Source organism: Podarcis vaucheri (assembly GCF_965113315.1).
Source record: "Podarcis vaucheri genome assembly, chromosome: 6".
Classification (NCBI taxonomy): Eukaryota; Metazoa; Chordata; class Lepidosauria; order Squamata; family Lacertidae; genus Podarcis; species Podarcis vaucheri.
The window spans coordinates 10774986-10796202 of record NC_138764.1 but is presented as its reverse complement, the minus strand read 5'-3'; the positions used below and the strand labels follow the sequence as shown (position 1 = coordinate 10796202).

At 47.5% G+C, this 21217-nt stretch overlaps 1 protein-coding gene across 3 annotated transcripts in view; it reads left to right on the top strand.

The window, feature by feature from the left end:
* The window catches only part of LOC309535690 (ADAMTS-like protein 2), a 43828-nt gene extending 22611 nt beyond the window's left edge, over positions 1 to 21217 (top strand). For 2 of the 3 annotated variants that reach the window (XM_082229053.1, XM_082229055.1), the window contains exons 8-18: positions 524 to 699; positions 1940 to 2351; positions 3567 to 3990; positions 5379 to 5485; positions 7152 to 7278; positions 9245 to 9458; positions 12428 to 12583; positions 13653 to 13823; positions 16024 to 16200; positions 19251 to 19395; positions 19957 to 21217. In XM_082229053.1, the coding sequence (XP_082085179.1) occupies positions 524 to 699; positions 1940 to 2351; positions 3567 to 3990; positions 5379 to 5485; positions 7152 to 7278; positions 9245 to 9458; positions 12428 to 12583; positions 13653 to 13823; positions 16024 to 16200; positions 19251 to 19395; positions 19957 to 20075 (2228 nt within the window). In that variant the 3' untranslated portion in view covers positions 20076 to 21217. Of the gene's footprint in view, positions 1 to 523; positions 700 to 1939; positions 2352 to 3566; positions 3991 to 5378; positions 5486 to 7151; positions 7279 to 9244; positions 9459 to 12427; positions 12584 to 13652; positions 13824 to 16023; positions 16201 to 19250; positions 19396 to 19956 lie in introns of those variants that run through there. The other variant, XM_082229054.1, reaches the window with a different exon arrangement.

Genomic DNA, 21217 nt, shown 5'->3' with positions numbered 1-21217 from the left:
AGGGGAAGGAGGAGGGAAATACAGCTAAGATACATTTGTGGAGTACACCTAGTCCCTCTACTCTGATGGTTCCCACTCCTGGGCACATGGCAGATATAACAAATATTGGTACAATATTTTAACAAAAGTAGTAGGGCACATGCCTCCAAATGCTACCATTGAGTTACACTTTTTGTAATCTCTAGCACATCCAGAGCTTCTCCTGAGATCTGAAAACTTGGGAGAGCCTCTATCCAGCGGCATAGCATGGAGGGAGGGGGGCTGAGGGGGCCATCACCCGGGGCACAGGTTTTTTTGGGGGGGCACATGACCCTATAGCTGAAGGGCAGCTGAGAAGGATGCCCTGACCCCTGGGAGCCCAGCACTGCTTTTGGGAGGGCACTGTGAGCTGTTGCTTCCTTCTCACAGTGCCCTCCAGGTGGGGGGCAGCTGGGAAGGATGCAATAGGCTTGTGCCCTAGCCCCTGCAAGCACCTGCAAGGAAGATTCCTTGGTCTTTCATCCCCTCTCTGTCTCCTTGCTAGCGCTAGCGGATGAAACTGGGCGCTTCTTCTTCAATGGGAATTCGGCTATCGACAACCCACAGAACTTCCGAGTAGCTGGCACTGTGTTCAAATACCGCCGGCCTTCCAGCCTGCACTCCGACGGCCTGGAGTACATTATTGCACAGGGGCCCACCAACCAGTCTCTCAACGCCATGGTAAGAGATGGAGGCTACAAAAAGATTGCTTTCTTCTTCCTTGTGTGAGCCCCAAGAATGGGAGCGCAAAGTTAAAGGGGGCTTGGGGGCCTGATCCGCAACAGTGGGTTGAGGCAAAGTTATCAAATCGCATTAGATGTCAGGAGCGAGGTGGCAGTTAATCACGCTGTGCAAGTTGGAATGAACTCTTTATTAGCAAGAACACCATGTGCACGGTGGAGTACCTTTGCCCCATAGATCAGTTGCTGAGTCTGAAAGTCCTGGGTTTGTCTAAGTCCCCTCCTCTCCAGGGCTTTTCCCAAGCAATCAGAGACTGCACCTGCATGCAGCTTGTTGCTGCTCCGCCCGTTTCAGTCCGCTTCTGGTTCTGTGAGACAGGTGGGGCGGGGAGCCGGTTGCAGCAGGAAGGGGAGAGACTTGTGACTCTTCACCAGGCTGACTCATCTCTGTCTTCTGCTCCCCTGCTCCTGCTTCTGGACACAGTCTGCCACAGACTCTCCCTGCTCACTGAGCCCTGTTACTCCTTCAGCTTCTGATACCTCATCTTCCCAGTCTTCTCCCTCTGACCACTCTGTTGTCCCACCACCAATCCCTGGGCTCTGAGCCTTCTTCGCTTGTTGGTTCCCCAGCTAGTTTCTCCCACCATTCCTCTACATCCCATCGGTCCATGACATTACCTTCATGTGGACTGAATCAGCTAGATTGGTGGCCGCCGAGACCATAGAACACCGGTCCTGAAAGAGCTTCATTGGTTCCCAGTACATTTCCAAGCACAATTAAAAGTGTTGTTGACCTTTAAATCCCTAAATGGCCTCTGCCCAGTATACCTGAAGGAGCGTCTCCATCCCCATCTTCCAGCCCGGACACTGAGGCCCAGCTCCGAGGGCCTTCTGGCAGTTCCCTCACTGTGAGAAGTGAGGCTACAGGGAACCAGGCAGAGGGCCTTCTCGGTAGTGGCGCCTGCCCTGTGGAACGCCCTCCCAGCAGATGTCAAGGCAATAAACAACTATTTTACTTTTAAAAGACAACTGAAGGCGGCCCTCTTTAGGGAAGTTTTTAATGTCTGGTGCTGTATTGTTTTTAATATTCAGTTGGAAGCCGCCCAGAGTGGCCGGGGAAACCCAGTCAGATGGGCGGGGTATAAATAATAAATTATTATTATTACTACTATGCCCAAGTGTTAGTGCCGATGGACTAATTTTGTTTCCCTTTGCTTTTTCCTTTTCCTTGTTGAACCCAGTACTATAACTTCAATGGGAAAGTCCCCCATGTGACCTACGACTACACAGTGCCCAGGGCGCTGTCGCCTGCTCTTCAAACCGTCCCCCCCGCCATCAAGATGCCAACGCTGTACCTTCACTTGCCGGAGCCCAGCCGCAATCGCCAGGACGCCGCCCCGCCCATTTCCCAAGATTTCAACGCCACTTGGTTATCTCTCGCGCCGGATGACGTCGGGGAACCTTTCCCACGGGGGGAGGAGCACGGAGGGGGGGCCTTCAAAAGCCAGGGCTTCTTCCCATTCAACTCAACTGCGCAAGGCAAGGACTGGGGCTGGAAGCATGGGGCAGAAGATGAAAAGTTTGGTTTCCAAGTCCAACAGGTCTACCACACCAACGGAGCAGGTGATGACGAAAAGATAGAAACAGATCTGGGTTGGTATATTTTCTTGCCACTATATTTGCGGGGTTGGATTCCTTCTGCCCCCACATGAAGCGTGGGGTGGGGTGGGGCAGAGTAGTCATGCCCTCCCAGTCCTGCCTACTGAAAACCTGTGCTTTTTTGCATTGCTATTCTTAGTTATGTAATGCCTTATTCCTGTCCCATACATCCCGAACCTTCTGCGGGGGATGGGGAGGAAGTAAGTAATCATTGTGGGTTTGCTTGGTTTCCATATCAACCTACCTGGACCCTGAGATCATCTTTTGAGGCCCTTCTTCATGTGCCTCCTCCTCAAGAAGTCTGGAGGGGGACAACACGAGAACGGGGCCTTCTCTGCAGTGGCTCCCTCTCTGTGGAATGCTCTCCCCAGGGAAGTTCGCCTGGCGCTGTTGTTATACACCTTTAGGTGCCAGGCAAAAACATTCCCTTTTAACCAGGCCTTTGGTTGATTCAATTGACATCCTACACCCTTTTAAAATGTGGGGGGTTTTTTGGGGGGGATTTGGGTGTTGTTTTTATTTTGATTATTTATTTTGTGGTTTTATATTCTGATTTTGTTCTGTGAACTGCCCCGAGACCTCTGGGTATAGGGTGGCATATAAATTCAATTAATAATAATAACAATAATAATAATAATAATAATAATAAGCAGCTGTGTTGTGGTAAGGGGACAATTGTGGTTTGATGAAGGGCTGTAAGGGACAATGTGTAAAAACAAGAATAGCTAATAGCTATTATGAGAATTTAAATTTTTTGGAAATTCAAACATTGAGATTTAGGGTTGCCGCATTTTGAAGAGCAAAAAAAGGGAGGGGACACATTTGCCGACTTTTAACTATGGATCGCTAGGACGACACTTGTTTTACGTGTCTTGGAAAGGAGGACGTGTCCTGGAAAAAGAGGCCACATGGCAACCCTACGCACACACCTGCTTGCCAAAATCTGAAATCATCCCTAAACCCTGAAAGTTAAAATTCTGTAGTTGTGACAACTCTGAAATTATGAGGGCTGGAAACTCATTTTTTTAAAGCACCGAAAGTGTGTCCTGTTTAAACTTTCTACCAGATGCTAGACTGCACTGCCCACATGCCAAATCACACCAGGAGATTTGTCTTGTGAGCATAAGAGGGGAAGCGAGTTTTTCCCCATGTCCCTTGAGGAACAAATGCCTTAAACTGGATTGGTCGCTATCCTGTGTTTTCTTTAAGCCCTCAGACTCAATCACCTCACAATCAGCACAGCGATTCCCCACGGTGCAGCGAGGCCTGAGCTCCAGGAGGCCAGCAGGATGGGGCCATCCAGACTACGTCTCTTCAGGAAACTGTGTCTCCAGGACCCCCAGAATGCTGCTTTTTGCAGGGAATTGCATTACCTAGCGATCAAGCTGGGGAGGAAGAACTCGACGGTGGGCTTTTGGGGCGAACCTTTGGTCGAGTGGTCCGAAGGGCTGCACAAGCCACCTGCAAAAAAGAACTTTATGGAGGAGGCGAATGCGGAAGCGCATGCGGTGGACGACGCAGCGAACGATACGGCCGTGGCGATGCCGTCCAAGCCTAGTTCCAGCACCAGCGTTCAGGCCAGTTTGGGGAGCAAACTTCTGTCAGAATCCCTTCAGGCTCCTGGCACTGAAAGGCAAGTAGAACGAACGTTTCCTGGAGCAAAGGACCAAATGTCCTCTTAGGGGGAAGATGTGGGAATGTTCAGGGATGCAGGAGCGGATATATTGTCTGATTATATCCTTATCCAACTTGTGTTAACAAGTTCCACAATTTCAGCAGAGTAACATTCCCCTTAATTTTAAGCTTTGCAGCGGCTGCGTTTGCTCAGGCTCGCTAAAGCCTCTATCATAACTGTTCTGGTATTTCCCCCTTATTCCCTCATAAAATATAAGAGACGACACAGTCTTTTACAAAAGTATAAAAAGAGTTTACTCACATTCTGTTCACAATCAGATCCCAGAAGGCAGACTTAGCTTAATGAAGTAACATACACTTGGAATCTATCTCATAAGAAGACAGTCCCTTTGTCCTCTCTTGGCTGGAAGCCAAGAGGGCATCTTTGGCTCAGTAGATGTTGTTTCTTCGATACATGTAGTCAAAGAGAGAGAGATGGCTGCCCTGCCCTGTGCTTTTGTCATTACCTGCACAGGTGAGGCCACACCCACCTCCAGTCACATGCAGAGGAAGTTTGTCCCAGCCCAGAAGGAAACAGGAAGTTTACCTGCTGGCTGGACAAACATTCCTCCCCATGTGTAAACATCTTCACTCTAGGAATGTTGTACTTGACTGCTCTTGTGTTTCACATCCCACAGAAGATAGATGTCATATGAATCATCTGAATGGCTGACAAACACACCAGCATGTTGACTTCGGTCTTACCCCAAACCCCAGGATTCAGATGGGCTACCCACCCACCAACGATAGTTCTGTTGGTCACAGTGAAGGCCGATGGGAAGACTGCAAAGCCAGAGCAGGGACCCACCTAGGGGCACAGTGGGCAGCCTCTTTTGCGAGGCCCCACTGAAGCTTTCCCCTGCTTACGCAGTGGACTCGTAATCTGGTGAACTGGGTTCGCTCCCCCGCTCCCCCACATGCAGCTGCTAGGGCTAGTGCTTGGGCCAGTCACACTTCTCTGAAGTCTCTCAGCCCCACTCACCTCACAGAGTGTTCATTGTGGGGAAAGAAGGGAAAGGAGAATGTTAGCCGCTTTGAGACTCCTTAGGGTAGTGATAAAGCAGGATAGCAAATCCAAACTCTTCTTCTTATTACTATTTATGCCTTCCTTGTGGCATGCTAATTTGTCTGAGTCTATGCTTTGGGAATTACTGGCCTAAAGAAAGGCATGCTTGACAGGCCACCAGCACTTGAGTTTTGAAATGCGTCAGATTTGGTATTCACTAGACTCTGGGGGAGCAATGCCTGCATTCACACCTGGGCTCCATTCCTAGTCACCTCAGAAAGGATGGCCTTTCCTTCCCACAGTCCACCTGTGAGTTCATGCAAGCTCCTTTTTCCCTGCAGCAACGACTTTGAGCTGAATCCCCTCGGCCACGACGACATCAGCCTGGCTGACATGTATCGCTGGAAGGTATCGGCCTACGCCCCTTGCAGCTCAACGTGCACATCAGGTAGCTTTGCTGCGAAGGTGATGGTTTTCGAGAGCAATTCTCGCGAGTGACCCAATCTTCTGCTTGAATGTGCCTCATTTCCTAGCACCCAGAGAGATCTTCTCTAGAAATAAGTCTGGAATTGTAGGTTGACAGCAATGCATCTGCTGTTCATTCAGGTATCCGTTGACTGTTTACTTCGCCTCTGCATTCTTAACTCTTCAGCCACAAATTCCGCATGGAGCAGCCCCTCACAAGTTAGTGCCCCTCCAGCTGTCTTGGACTACAACTCCCATCAGCCCTTCCTAGCACAACCAATTGGTCCATTTAGTCTACTGCTGCTTGCATGGACAGGCAGTGCTGCCTAATAATAATAATAATAATAATAATAATAATAATAATAATAATAATAATAATTTCTTATTTGTACCCCGCCCATCTGGCTGCGTTTCCCCAGCTACTCTGGGCAGCTTCCAACAAGGATTAAAAATACATCAAAATGTCACACATTAAAAACTTCCCTGAACAGGGCTGCCTTCAGAGGTCTTCTAAATATCAGGTAGTTGTTTATCTCTTTGACATCTGGTGGGAGGACATTCCACAGGGCGGGTGCCACTACCGAGAAGGCCCTCTGCCTGGTTCCCTGTAGCTTTGTTTCTCGAAGTTAGGGAACCGCCAGAAGGCCCTCGGCGCTGGACCTCCCTGCTGCCCTGTCCCTGGGGTTGGTGGTAGCTGAACCTAGACATTCCTACACATGACCTGCAGCCCTTCCCCGTTCTAAGCCACTCTGTGCATTCATATGGCACAATGACTGACTTTTTAGCACGTTTGTTCTCCAGCTGCCCTGGAGCATTTAACCCGCCACAGTGCACATGGGCAATAAACTATCGTATTTTTTAATTAATTGATACGCATTAAATTTAATCACGTAATTGTTCATTGCACAGCCTTGATTCTTTATTCATATCCCAGCATTAACTGTGCAGCTTTAAGATGCTGTCCAGTTCTGCTGCTCAGAGCCCCTTCAGGAAGAATCATAGAATCATAGAGTTGGAAGAGACCACAAGGGCCATTGAGTCCAACCCCCTGCCAAGCAGGAAACACCATCAGAGCACTCCTGACATATGGTTGTCAAGCCTCTGCTTAAAGACCTCCAAAGTAGGAGACCACCACACTCCTTGGCAGCAAATTCCACTGTCAAACAGCTCTTACTGTCAGGAAGTTCTTCCTCATGTTTAGGTGGAATCTTCTTTCTTGTAGTTTGGATCCATTGCTCCGTGTCCGCTTCTCTGGAGCAGCAGAAAACAACCTTTCTCCCTCCTCTATGTGACATCCTTTTATATATTTGAACATGGCTATCATATCACCCCTTAACCTTCTCTTCTCCAGAGATGAGATGAAATGAGAAAGGAAACGCGAGTAGCTTGCCCTCCCATGTTTCTGGATCTTCTCTGGAAAACAGAGGTCTACAAAGTCCCTCTGGCAAGATGGGCATTGTGGGGACAGGATGAGGGTCTCCCTGTGGAGGCAAAGCCATCTTTTCCCATCAGATGAGGTCTGGAAAAGTGCTGGTTGTGGCACTGGGAAAATATCAGTCGCTTAGGCTGCTTAGCAGCCGTCAGGGAAGCTGCTAGGGGCCATTTAACGAACAGGGACTAAAAAGAAACACTTTTGGTTGTTCACCCAGGGATCAGCAGCTCCTACGCCATGTGCGTCCGCTATGACGGCGTGGAAGTGGAAGAAGCATATTGTGACGCCCTGACGCGCCCTGAGCCCACCCATGAGTTTTGCACAGGCAGAGACTGCCAGCCTAGGTGAGTGGAAGGAGCCAGTTCCCAGAACGGGACTGGGGTGGGATTGTAGGTGTGCAATCTTAATCCTGAACCAGAATATGAAATCTGTAGTTTGAGGCTGGTGGAAGGTGGTTAACTGTAATGGTCTTCTGTCTTCCTTTACAAAATGCAAAAACTTTACATTTGCAAAATGCTGGGGAAATTATAAACAACTGCAGGACATTATAACGGGTCTGCTTTGTGGTTGTTTACTTAATTGGTAAACCAAAATCAGCTTGCAGAGTTTATATATATAAAATTTATATTTATACTTTTCAAGTTAATACATTTTATTAGTTTTACAATCAATTTTAAATTTCTAAACTTGACTTCCTTCCCCCTCTTTCTGCAGTTCCTTTAATTTATTTTTAAATATCTTCTGCATATCCAAATTCATTTAATTATCTACTTTAAATATATACTCTTATGAAACTGCAGGTTATTGCAATAATCCTGCCAATGCTTTTATCTGTTTGAAATTTATCTGTAAATATTCAAAAAACCATCTACATTCTTTTATAAAAAGTTTGTTATCTTGATTTCTTGTTCTTCCGGTAAGTTTTGTCATTTCTGCATATTCCGTAAGTTTTTGTATCCATTCTTCCTTTGTTAGGACGTCTGGTTCTTTCCACTTTGGGGCGAGTAGCATTCTTGCTGGTGTAGTAGCATACCTAAATAAATTTCTATACAATTTGGGTAGTTCTGTCCCTATAATTCCCAAAAGAAAAGCTTCTGGGTTTTCTTTAAAAACAACAACAACGTTATTTTGAACATCCTTTTCAATTCATTATGTAAAAAGAAGGTTCTTTTTATCACATGTGTTCAGTGGCGTAGCGTGGTGGGTGCAGGGGGGGCCCCGGCCGCACTGGGCGCAACATCTGGGGGTTAGGGTTAGGGGCGCAAATCCACGGGTTAGGGGGCGCAAATCCATGGGTTAGGGGCGCAAATCCACGGGTTAGGGGGCGCAAATTACTTGCTTTGCCCCGGGTGCTGACAACCCACGCTACGCCACTGCACATGTGTTGGTCTTGCAGTAAGGTTAAAGCTTGCTGGGAAATGATATACAGTCATACCTTGGGCTACGCCACTGCACATGTGTTGGTCTTGCAGTAAGGTTAAAGCTTACTGGGAAATGATATACAGTCATACCTTGGGTTGAATGTGTTTCAGGTTGAGCATTTTCAAGTTAGACTCCACGGCAACCCGGAAGTAACGGAGCGCGTTACTTCCGGGTTTCGCCGCTCGCTTATGCACAGACGCACAAAATGAAGTCACGCGCATGCGCAGAAGTGGCAAAACGTAACCTACGCATGTGCAGACGCGCAGTCTCATCTTATGTTCTATTCAGGATGCGAACAGGGCTCCGGAATGGATCCCGTTCGCATCCCGAGGTACCACTGTATAATGAATTGTACAGTTGATATTTTTAGTGGGAAATGCATTTCACTCTTGTGTGGTTATAAATCAGGGGTTGGCAATCTAAGGCCCATGGACCGGAAGCGGCCCATGGGGGCCGGTTAACCAGCCCCTGAGCCGCCCCCGAACCGAGCTTCCTGCTCGGCGAGTCTCTGCGTGCTGCGCTAAATCGGCGCAGCGTGGCACGGGGGCTCTCTTCCGTGGCTCTGGAAACTGCTTCTGTGCAGGCATGATTTTCAGCGTCTGGGCATGCGCAAAAGCGATTTCCAGCGCCGCAGACGTGCAGACATGATCTCCGGCGTCACGCTGCGCCAGTCCGGCCCACGGAGGATCTCTGCGGGAGTGATCCAGCCCATGCCCGGTAAGCCTTGCCGACTCCTGTTATAGAGCCTCATGCAGTTAGGAAGCTTGGAAGCCTCTTCTGATTTCTCCCTCTTGACTCGGGTAATTCTACTGCTCTGACCTTCCAAGTTCCCTCAGACTAAGCCATGGTTGCTCTCTCTTCTCTCTCGCCCTTGGCGCCTGCGTGGAGGTGGGAGACCAGTCGGTGGAGCGAGTGTTCCAGGACCTGCAGCGAAGGCTATCAGTACCGAACGGTGCGCTGCTGGAAGATCCTGGCTCCGGGCTTTGACAGCTCTGTTTACGATGACATGTGCGAGTCGGCTGGGCTAGCCAGGCCCATGGAGCGGAAATCTTGCAAGAACAAACCTTGTGGACCACAGTGGGAGCTGTCAGAGTGGTCTGAGGTATGTGGTTCTTTGGCAAGTGAAGCAAAAAAAGGTTTACAGCATGGGCCGGGGGAAATAGCTAAGCGAGCCTCTCTGCAAGCGCAAAGACAAAGGTCCTTTTTAGGCACTTGGGGAGGAAAAGAAGAGAATTGTGATGTTTTAACCCTGATTACCTTCATCTTCCGCAATAGAATCACGGGCATGAAATCCGTTTTAAGGAAGATAGCAGCCTTAGCGTATTATTATCGTTTGAAGCAGGGTGGGCTCAAGTGTGAGAGTCAAACTGGTGTTATCTGTTTTCATTTATTTTTATTTCCATCAGTAAATTTCGTTGCTCAACAGCACAAACTCCCAGGAAAGAGTAAAGCACTCCAAGCATTTCTGCTTCTGTTTCAACCATGTTCACAGCCCCTTATGGCACCTTTTCTATATTTCCCCACCCAGGGACTGCTCCTTGCACATCAGTGCATAGCAAACAATTAATAAATCAGTGGTGGTAATAACCTAATGTCTCATTTCACTCGGAATGAGTGCTCAGTGGCTCCACAATTCAACCCTGCAAGTTGTTAGCACAAGTATTCAGAAAGCCAAGGAAAAGCAAGTTTAGTCTACTGGCGTATCATCCATCTGTACTGCCTGCCCCCTCCCCATCTAAGGAATAAAAGAAAGACATGTTCAGCCCCTTTTTGCTTTTTCTGAGTACAGTGGTACCTCGGGTTAAGTACTTAATTCGTTCCAGAGGTCTATTCTTAACCTGAAACTGTATTTAACCTGAAGCACCACTTTAGCTAATGGGACCTCCTGCTGCCGCCGCGCCGCTGAAACACGATTTCTGTTCTCATCCTGAAGCAAAGTTCTTAACCTGAAGCACTATTTCTTAACCTGAAGCGTATGTAACCTGAAGCATATGTAACCTGAAGTACCACTGTAATCTGAAATCTAGACCATAATTTCCAGTATGCTCTTGCCAGGGTGGGGGGCAGGGGCTAGAACTGTGATATCTTAGACTACACAGCAACTATTAAAGTGGTACCTCGAGTTACAAACCCCTCAGGTTACAAATGCTTCAGGTTACAAACTCCGCTAACCTGGAAAAGTTACTTCAAGTTGAGAACTTTGCCCCAGGATGAGAACGGGAATCGTGTGCCGGCGGCGCAGCGGCATTAAGAGGCCCCATTAGCGAAAGTACGCCTCTAGTTAAGAACAGTTTCAGGTTAAGAACGGCCCTCCGGAACAAATTAAGTTCATAACTAGAGGTACCACTGTATTTATGTAGAGTATTGGGCTCTGGCCTAGCTCCAAGGCCGGCTATAGCTGGAGTCCAGTTGGGACCTGGGCAGATGAGGACACGGTTGCAGGTCAGCTGGAAGTTGGGCATCCGGCAGACACTGGAAAGCTGGCTGGATTCCTTTGGGCTGGAATTCTAGGCTGGAGGGCACACTTTTCTGAAGGCCTTGTGTGAGGATACAGAGTGCTAATGGGTGCAAAGTGCTGGAAACTGGCTGCAGTGGTTGGGACACACACAAACCTGAGTGACACCCTAACTTTATTACTCCAGTGGTACCCTCACATTTCACATGCTGGGATTTTTGCATGGCATAACCTCCTGGCGGAAATGGTGAAACTTTCCACAGCAGAGGGGGCTCATTTCCAAGACGAGTTTCAGCCGAATGCCTCACCGCATGAAACTGAGGGATTATGGTACCAGTTCATGTAAGCAAGGCCAGACCCAAACGTTTCGGCCCTAAACAGCCCTAAACAGCCTCGGTCCAGTATACCTGAAGGAGCATCTCCACCCCCATCGTTCAACCCGGACACTGAGGTCCAGCGCCGAGGGCCTTCTGGCGGTTCCCTCACTGCGAGAAGCGAAGTTACAGGGAACCAGGCAGAGGGCCTTCTCGGTAGTGGCACCCGCCCTGTGGAACGCCCGCCCATCAGATGTCAAAGAAATAAACAACTATCTGACATTCAGAAGACATCTGAAGGCAGCCCTGTTTAGGGAAGTTTTTAATGACTGATGTTTTAATAAAATAAAAAACCCTTCTAGTAACACCTTAGAGACCAACTAAATTTGTTATTGGTATGAGCTTTCATGTGCATGCACACTTCTTCAGATACATGTGTGCATGCACACGAAAGCTCATGCCAATAACAAACTTAGTTGGTCTCTAAGGTATTACTAGAAGGATTTTTTAAAATTTTGTTTGGACTACAGCAGACCAACACAGCTACCTACCTGTATCTAGAATTATGTTTTAATGTACCGTATTTTTCGCTCTATAAGACGCACCAGACCACAAGATGCACCTAGTTTTTGGAGGAGGAAAACAAGAAAAAAAATATTCTGAATCCCAGAAGCCAGAACAGCAAGAGGGATCGCTGTGCAGCGAAAGCAGCAATCCCTCTTGCTGTTCTGGCTTCTGGGATAGCTGCGCAGCTTGCATTCGCTCCATAAGACACACACACATTTCCCCTTACTTTTTAGGAGGGAAAAAGTGAGTCTTATAGAGCAAAAAATACGGTATTTCTAACCTCCTGTTTGAAGCCGCCCAGAGTGGCTGGGGAAACCCAGCCAGATGGGTGTGGTAGAAATAATAATAATAATAGTTATTGTTATTTAATATTATTATTATTTCAATATCTGAGGCAAAACACAACAACAACCCAACTTCCCCTCCCCACAATAAACTATACTGTGAATAAATTTGTTACCATTTGTTTTTTTAAACCGTACTTAAATTCTGCTGCTCGGGACAGATGATTCTGTTAGGAAGGCATGCATGTTGACCCTGAGCTGACATAAATTGTTTGCGATATTAATCACTTTGGGAATATTAGGTCGCTTTCCTGAGTGGAAAGGGTGATCCCATACTGTTTACGAAGGAACAAGCTTGTCCACAGAAGAATAATTGCCTACTTGGGGCTTGCATCCTTGACGCTGTTTTTCATTTTCCCTCTCCCATATCACCCTGTTCCCATCTTTATAGTGTTCTGCTCGATGTGGCGGCCCGGGGACAATGAAGAGGGAGGTGCGCTGCTCTGTAGAGCCCAATCTGTGCAGTGAGTCATTGAGGCCTGTCGGTGAGCGGGAATGCTCAGGCCCCCCTTGCGACTGGCATTGGACTGCCTCTGACTGGGGGCCGGTGAGTCACAGAACATTCTTTCTATTTTCTCCTCCTCTCCCCTCCCCATCTTAGAGGGTCGGATTAAGAGGGCATGGAGGTGACAGGTCTGTCATCCGTGTGGAGCCTGTGGGTTTTGAGGTGGGCAGCCGGCGACTCATACCAATTCCTGTCTCTTTGCTGCATGCTTGCATAACCAAGAAAATAGGCTGGCAAAGGATCCCAGCGTGTCGCAAACTCAGCTCCCGGTCAGACTTGCTGCCTCCCTGGAATGAGAGTATGCTTTCAGCTTTTTTCTGTATACGTTTTTGGGCAAGGTTGGCAGAAGCACAACAACTGTCTTTCTGGGAAGCTTCGTCAGCAATGTCTAGGCAACACGATGACCATGTACATACGCAACAGACAATCCTTATAGAATTCCTTCGAACCATAACATGTACAAAATAAAATCTTTAGTCTCAATGTCTCTGAATATCTGTAAATGAAGCGAGGTAACAGATTTTCTACGATGAAAGACAAGCTGTGAAGCTTTGTGTATTCAGCAAATATGATGTCCAACACTGAACAGTGATTCCAAATATTGACTACTGTTTCGTAGAATTCTTCGTCAGCTTGGTGGGAGGATATAGAATTGCTTCATAAACCCATCTTATTTTGAATGAATGTATGTAAATGAAAATATCAAATGCCGTGGAACAGTGCTCATGTAATAAGATCTTCTTAGCCTGGGAGCCCTGTACCTGGATCAGACCCTGCATGCATATTTTTAGAAATTATCCTGCAATTGTGAGGTCTAGGTTAAGGTTTCCCCCCCAATTAATCTGGGGACACTTTTCAACTTCAATAGATTTTGTATGGGGTCTGGTTTGTAAACCCGGGGACTGTCCCCGGGAAACGGGGACATCTGGTAACTTTAGTTAGGTACTTTTTTTAAAAAAAAGAAGGCAGTTTCTGCATCCCGTCCATAGTACTTGTGGCTGCATGGAATACATAAATGTGTCCAAAGTCTTACAGATGTCCCCAATGCCTTCCTGATTAGAGACTGATGCTCAGCCACTGTTACATTGAAAGGCCTCTTTGTTTCTCCAAGTGCTCAGGTTTGTGTGGCGAGGGACGAATGAGCCGCTTTGTCACGTGTCGCAATTTGGAGAGGAAGGTGATCTCCGACTCCCTGTGCAACCCCAACACCAAGCCTCTAGCAATCTATCCCTGTGGAGATAAGAACTGCCCTGCGCATTGGGTTAAGCAGGAATGGGACCAGGTGAGTCCGCGCTTGGTCACGCCCTCCATACGAACAGGATGGTCTTGCCAACACCACCCACAATAGGTTTGCCTACTGTTGCGTGTGTTTCTTGACTAACCATTAACTCAGTTCTGTGCTTTGCCGTTGCCTTCTGCTTCTGATCTCCCTTGAGCTTTCTCTTTGTAGGGTATCAGAGGTGTCAAGGCGGAGGGTTCATTGTTTCTCTTATAACCCCCACCCCCCCAGTTTCTATAAAAGGACACAAGGCATAAAATCAGCACACCACAAAACAAGATTTAGGGGGATAAATCTTGCATAAAATCAGCACACCACAAAACAAGATTTAGGGGGAGAAATAGCAACTTTAAAAATAAACCACCCTTTTATAAGCAGATGACAGCGAGCCATGGGATTGCATCCTTCTTCCCTTCCCTGGTCCCCGATTCACCAACCTCAACTAGGGTTCCCTCCTAACCAAGATTTGAAACCAGGATTTGAGGTAGCTTCCATAGTTAAGGAGAAACCTCACTAGCATCAATATGGCTTTGGCTCCAAGCACCATCACCACATCTGCAGGGGGGCATAAGGCAGGTCACCACAGCTCTCAGTCCCCCTGCAGTCAGTGGTATCCCTTCTGGCACTGTACAGCTACTGATGGTTCCTCAGTCTCTGCTGCTCATAGGCTGCTTTTCTGCTAAACCATCTGCCTGCCTCTAAGCTAAAGGGGAGGCGCTTCCCCCGCCTATCCAGGGCTGCATTGCTTTGGGAGTAAACTATTGCGGGTAGCTGCACGTCAGAGCAAAAACTGAATTTCTTTCTGGGCAGAGCCACACCTTAAATTTAAAGCACATCTAACACACATTTTAAGCACATTGCATCCCCCAAAGAATCCTGGGAACTGTGGCTTGTTAAGGGTGCTGGGGATTGTATCTCTGTGAGGGGGAAACTAAAGTTCCCAGGATTCTTTGAGGGATGTCATGTGCTTTAAATATGTATTAAAAAGGAAAGGGACCCTTGACCATTAGGTCCAGTCATAACCGACTCTGGGGTTGCAGCACTCATCTCGCTTTATTGGCCGAGGGAGCCAGTGTACAGCTTCCGGGTCATGTGGCCAACATAACTAAGTCGCTTCTGGCGAACCAGAGCAGCGCACGGAAACACCGTTTACCTTCCCTCCAGAGCGGTACCTATTTATCTACTTGCACTTGATGTGCTTTCGAACTGCTAGGTTGGCAGGAGCAGGGACCGAGCAACGGGAGCTCACCCCGTCGCGGGGATTCGAACCGCCGACCTTCGGATCGGCAAGTCCTAGGCTCTGTGGTTTAACCCACAGCGCCACCCGTGTCCAAATATGTATTAGATGTGCTTTAATTTCTCCCTTTCTGCCATCCTCTCTCCTCCCCCCTCCCCGCCAAAGCCAGCCCTACCCATCAGCCCACTGGCTTGCTGAGAGAGACTGCTGTTTATATTTCATGCTTCTTGAGATAACTGGCTCCGTTTTTCCTTTTAGTGAAGAAAGAGGTATAGCTATGAAAAAAGCAAACAAAACAGAAAGCAAAACTACAGAACCTATAGTTTACTGAGAACGGATCTAGACACATCAAAGAAGTGTTTCGGTTAAATGCTTTGCAAACTTTGCATGAGAAATCGGGTTGGCAAAAAAGGAACTCCACGGCGCCATCTGGCGTCCCAGTGGTAGTCTGCACAAACAACACACACAAAGTGTTTTTTTCTTTGCCAGTGTAGCTGAGTCCTTGGTGGGGTACAGCTATTAAGGTGGAATAAAAACATCAACAAAGGTGGGGTGGGAAGTCAAATGAAAATGTGCAATGCAAAGCACCCCTATTTATATTATTGGAGTTGGGTAATAACTTGGAAGATTTGATTAAAATCATTATTAAAAAATATTTGCTGAGTGGATTGGAAATTTTATAATGAAAATAAAATAACTTGCATCCTTGCAGTAAGGGTAGACATAATGAAAATGGGAATAGATCGAGTCTCGAATCAATAAAAGTTAACTTTTGCTATGTGCTAGATTTAAACGAGGCAACTGTACCTTTGCCTTCCAACACCTGCCTCGCCAGAGCACGTCTTGAGCTGGTAACTGGCATCAGTCAGAAGCATGATGGGCGATTCCACGGGGCAACTGCCCAGCATAACCCCATGCAAGATTCTAGGCTGACGACTGAATGAAACCCCTCTTCCTCCCTTCCAGTGCAATGCGACATGTGGCCGAGGCGTCAAGATGCGGACAGTGCTGTGTGTGGGGCTGGAAAATGGACTCTACAAGGAGTACCCTGAGAAGCGCTGCGACGCTCTCCCCAAGCCAGAAGTTCAGGCGTCTTGCTTCAAGAGACCCTGCTCCACGTGGTTCTCCACCGCTTGGTCCCAGGTAGAGGAAGGGGGGCAGTTCTGTGGTGGGGCTTACGATGGGGACGAAAAGAGGGTAGGTGAGCCCCTCTGCCCCTCACTTCCCTCTACAGGCCCTAGAGAAACTGCCTTCTTAGCTGATGGACCCACTATGGGTCTCATCCACTCGGTAGATGAGGAACCCTCATCCTGTTCATCACCCAGCCTTGACAGATCACCAAAAGGAGCACCCTTAAGTAAGGGGCTAGAGCAGGGATCAGCAACCTTTTTCAGCCGTGGGTCGGTCCACCGTCCCTCAGACCATGTGGTGGACTGAACTATACAGTGGTGCCTCGCAAGACGAAAAGAATCCGTTCTGTGATTCTCTTCATCTAGCGGGTTTTTCGTCTTGCGAAGCAAGCCCATTGACGGATTAGCGCTATTAGCGCTATTAGCAGCTTTTAGCGGCTTATCTGCTGATTGGATCAGCTGATAAGCGGCTTAGCGGCTTAGGAAAGTGGGGGAGGGGAAAAAACCAGCAGGAACTCGCAAGACATTGTCGTCTTGCGAAGCAAGCCCATAGGAAATTCGTTTTGCGAAGCACCTCCAAAACGGAAAACTCTTTCGTCTAGCGAGTTTTCCGTCTTGCGAGGCATTCGTCTTGCGGGGCACCACTGTGTATATATATATATATATATATATATATATATATATATATATATGCAGGTTTTGGTGTCTTCGGGTGTCTTCCCGTGTAAGAGTCGGGGTGTCTGTGCGACGTTTCGACGAGGTCTCACTCGTCATCTTCAGGCTGGTGCTTTCGGCTTCTTGTTAATGCAGGTCACATTTTAGCACTTTATACATGGAGTGGATGGATGATAGCGTCTGGCTCCCAAGACAAGACCGTACGATTCTGGGATCTCAGAGTACCTAGTTGTGTTCGCGTTGTTGGAACAACTTTTTATGGAACTGGTAAGGTTGCTGATGATGAAGCCAAGAAAAAATCCTTGCCATGGTTGGCCAGTAGAGTTGCTGCTTGGAAAATAGCGAGTTCTTATCTAGAGAAATGGTACTGATTTCATTTATGGGATTTCTCCTTGCAGGCAGTGCTGTGGCATCAGTAGCTGTAGATCCTAGTGGTCGTCTTCTAGCTACAGGCCAGGAGGATTCCAGCTGCATGCTGTATGATATTCGTGGAGGGCGAATGGTTCGCCCTCCACGAATATCATACAGCATGCAGCTGGAATCCTCCTGGCCTGTAGCTAGAAGACGACCACTAGGATCTACAGCTACTGATGCCACAGCACTGCCTGCAAGGAGAAATCCCATAAATGAAATCAGTACCATTTCTCTAGATAAGAACTCGCTATTTTCCAAGCAGCAACTCTACTGGCCAACCATGGCAAGGATTTTTTCTTGGCTTCATCATCAGCAACCTTACCAGTTCCATGAAAAGTTGTTCCAACAACGCGAACACAACTAGGTACTCTGAGATCCCAGAATCGTACGGTCTTGTCTTGGGAGCCAGACGCTATCATCCATCCACTCCATGTATAAAGTGCTAAAATGTGACCTGCATTAACAAGAAGCCGAAAGCACCAGCCTGAAGATGACGAGTGAGACCTCGTCGAAACGTCGCACAGACACCCCGACTCTTACACGGGAAGACACCCGAAGACACCAAAACCTGCATTCCTGTACCCGTGAAAATCTACGAAAGCATATATATATATATATATATATTTGCTTTCGTAGATTTTCACGGGTACAGGAATGCAGGTTTTGGTGTCTTCGGGTGTCTTCCCGTGTAAGAGTCGGGGTGTCTGGGCGACGTTTCGACGAGGTCTCACTCGTCATCTTCAGGCTGGTGCTTTCGGCTTCTTGTTACTGGAACAGAGCTCTGTTCCAGTAACAAGAAGCCGAAAGCACCAGCCTGAAGATGACGAGTGAGACCTCGTCGAAACGTCGCCCAGACACCCCGACTCTTACACGGGAAGACACCCGAAGACACCAAAACCTGCATATATATATATATATATATATATGCTTTCGTAGATTTTCACGGGTACAGGAATGCAGGTTTTGGTGTCTTCGGGTGTCTTCCCGTGTAAGAGACAGACACCCCGACTCTTACACGGGAAGACACCCGAAGACACCAAAACCTGCATATATATATATATATATATACACATAAATGGAACAAATTCCTATGCCCCACAAATAGCCCAGAGAAGCATTTTAAGTAAAAGCACACATTCTGCTCATGTAAAAACACCAGTGGGAAAAAGACAGTCACGGAACCAAGAACTTACACAAAGAAAATGAAATGTCGTGAAAATCCCTGAAACGAGAAGTAATCGATTATAGAGTTAAACTAAATAACAAAAATCAAAAAGTTTAAGGGGAAAAAATTAACAAGAATTAAAGGAAGACTTAACGAGATGCCAGCTACAAAACCCGTTTCACTGAACTAATCAGTTTCCTCAGAAGGAAATAAAGAAATTAAAAATCTTAAATGATTTTAAACAAACTCAAGAGCAGGATTTTCACGGCATTTCATTTGTTTCATGTAAAAACACCGGGCAGGCCCCACAAATAACCCAGAGATGCATTTTAAATAAAAGGACACATTCTACTCATGTAAAAACATGCTGATTCCCGGACTGTCCGTGGGCCGGATTGAGAAGGCGATTGGGCCGCATCCGGCCCCCGTGCCTTAGGTTGCCTACCCCTGGGCTAGAGTCATTCCCGGGCCACAATCAGATTTGATTTGATCAGGCCCACATTGCAAACCACCCTGGCTTCTGTGCACACTGAACCCCTGCTCCAAATATTAATTTACATTTCACAGTGCTGCTTTGCTACAACAGCCTTTTGCCAGCTTAAGCCAGCTCTCCAGAATTCAGCCGAGAGAGCAAGTCCCTTTAGGGCAAGAGCTTTCCATCATTTCAGGACAGCCTCCAGGGATCCCTTTTGACATGCCGCCTCTGTTGCTATAAACGCTGCACTCCGTATCCCCCTTTCCCGCCACTGGGGAACATTTAGTTATCTTGATTTTTAACACACACCCCCGCCCCCCTGTGCCTCCCGTAGTGCAGCAAGACCTGTGGCACAGGCCTGCGTTTTCGTGAGGTGAAATGCTACCAAGGAGAAGTCCTGGGGCAAGGCTGTGAGTCAGCTTCCAAGCCTGAAGCCAAGCAGACATGCCAGCTCCAGTTGTGTCCCACAGATGCCCCAGGTAAGGGGGACAATTTCCTTGCGGGCTCAGTCTTGAGAGAGAAGAGAAGGGTCACAGCTATTTTTGCTTTGTAATACACGTGGGGATTGTGAGGCAGAGAAGCAGAACGGCAACGACGACTGGCTCTGCTAACAATTGGCTGACCGACTGTGATGTCACAGAAGGGTGATGCGAGTAGGAGGATTTGTGGTTGCCATTGGAGGACCGGTTTAGCTCTGAGAGAGAGAGAGAGACAGGGCAGGCAGGTGCCTGGAAAAGCATGGGGCAGTGGTGAAACATTGGGTCCAGGATGGCAGGATTTGTGGAATGGTGGTCTTGACAAATGAGCAGAAGGGAAGGCCAGAGGAAAGGATTGGAGGAGGAGGAGGGAAACTAGGGAAGAGAATGGAATAAAGGGTGCATGTTGGCCAAGAACTGCAGAGATAAGGAAGACCACAGTCCCCGTATAAATTTGAAGTCAGCCACATATTGGAAATAAATTAGCCTAGTCCTTGTGGGATGGCCAGGGAAGGATCAAGCAACTCTCTTACTGACGCCTGTTGTCCTATTTCCACTCTTTAGATGAAGACTGTGAAGACAAAACGACAGCTAACTGTGTGCTGGTCCTAAAAGTGAAGCTCTGCTCACACTGGTACTACAGGAAGGCTTGCTGTAGATCTTGCAGGAGCAAGTCCCCCTGATTCCACATCTGGCTGTTGCAACTTCCCTGCCCAGAACAAGGAACAAAATGTCCTTAAGCGCCAGAAGACTTTAATGAAATCTGCATTCTAAACCGGAAGCCATGGTTCCTGACTTGCAACAACTCTAGAGAACATCCTAGCCAGCTAGCAAGTCTTTTTTTTCATGTAGCAGTCAAAAGGACCCTGTTTACACGGCCTTTCAAAAAAAGACATCAGGTCTCTAGATACCACAGTACCAACATGTAACTATCAGACTTCAGAGTGCCCCTCGCAGGTACTTTATCATGCTACGTGAAATGCTAAAATCCTTGACCTCCCCCATATTGTGGAACACCAGGGGCTTAATAAACTGCCACCCCTTCCCATTCCTTTAGCCTGTAGGCGGTCCTCTGCTGATATTGGCATTTAGGTGAATTCAGGCCTTTGCATTTATGTAGTGCATCAGATTGTAAGAAGCATTTTGCAGTCATTCAGATGTAAAGAACAGCCCTGCTGGATCCAACCAAAAAGTCCAGCTAGTCCAGCATTCTACTTCTCACATTGGGCAACAGATTCCTTTTGGGAAGCTCACCAACTGGACATGATGACTTCCTCTTGCTGTTGCTCTGGGTCTCCAGAGACATTTAATTTAGCTGTTGTAGCTAGTACCACCTGATAGGACTTTCCTTCTTTGCTGAAGGCCACCTGGAGAGTTCATGAATCCAAAAGGAAAACGGGAGCATGTGCTCTCTGAGTTTTTCGGAGCGGTGCCAGTGCAACAATTCTGCACAACCCAGTCTTTTTGCAAGCTGCGTAGTATCCATCTATACCACCCATACGATGCCTCTGGTGTTGCGCATGGCAGTTTGGAATTCATGGTGGCGAGAGGCGCAACCCATACAGCGCAGGACAAGCAGTGCATTGCTCAAAAACATTCTTTGGTTAGGGTACATCAAGTTTTCTGCCCAGCGTCAGTCTTAGAACTTGGTACACAGAAATCTCATGTGCAGACATATGCTTGGAGGAAAGTTATGTCACAGCATGAATAAACAAAAGGGGGAGAGAGAAGGGGGATGCTTTGAATGTTCCATCCTATAGATATAGCAGGTTGTCTGTGATTAATCTACAAAAAAATTTTTTAGATCACTTTACAATAAAGAGAG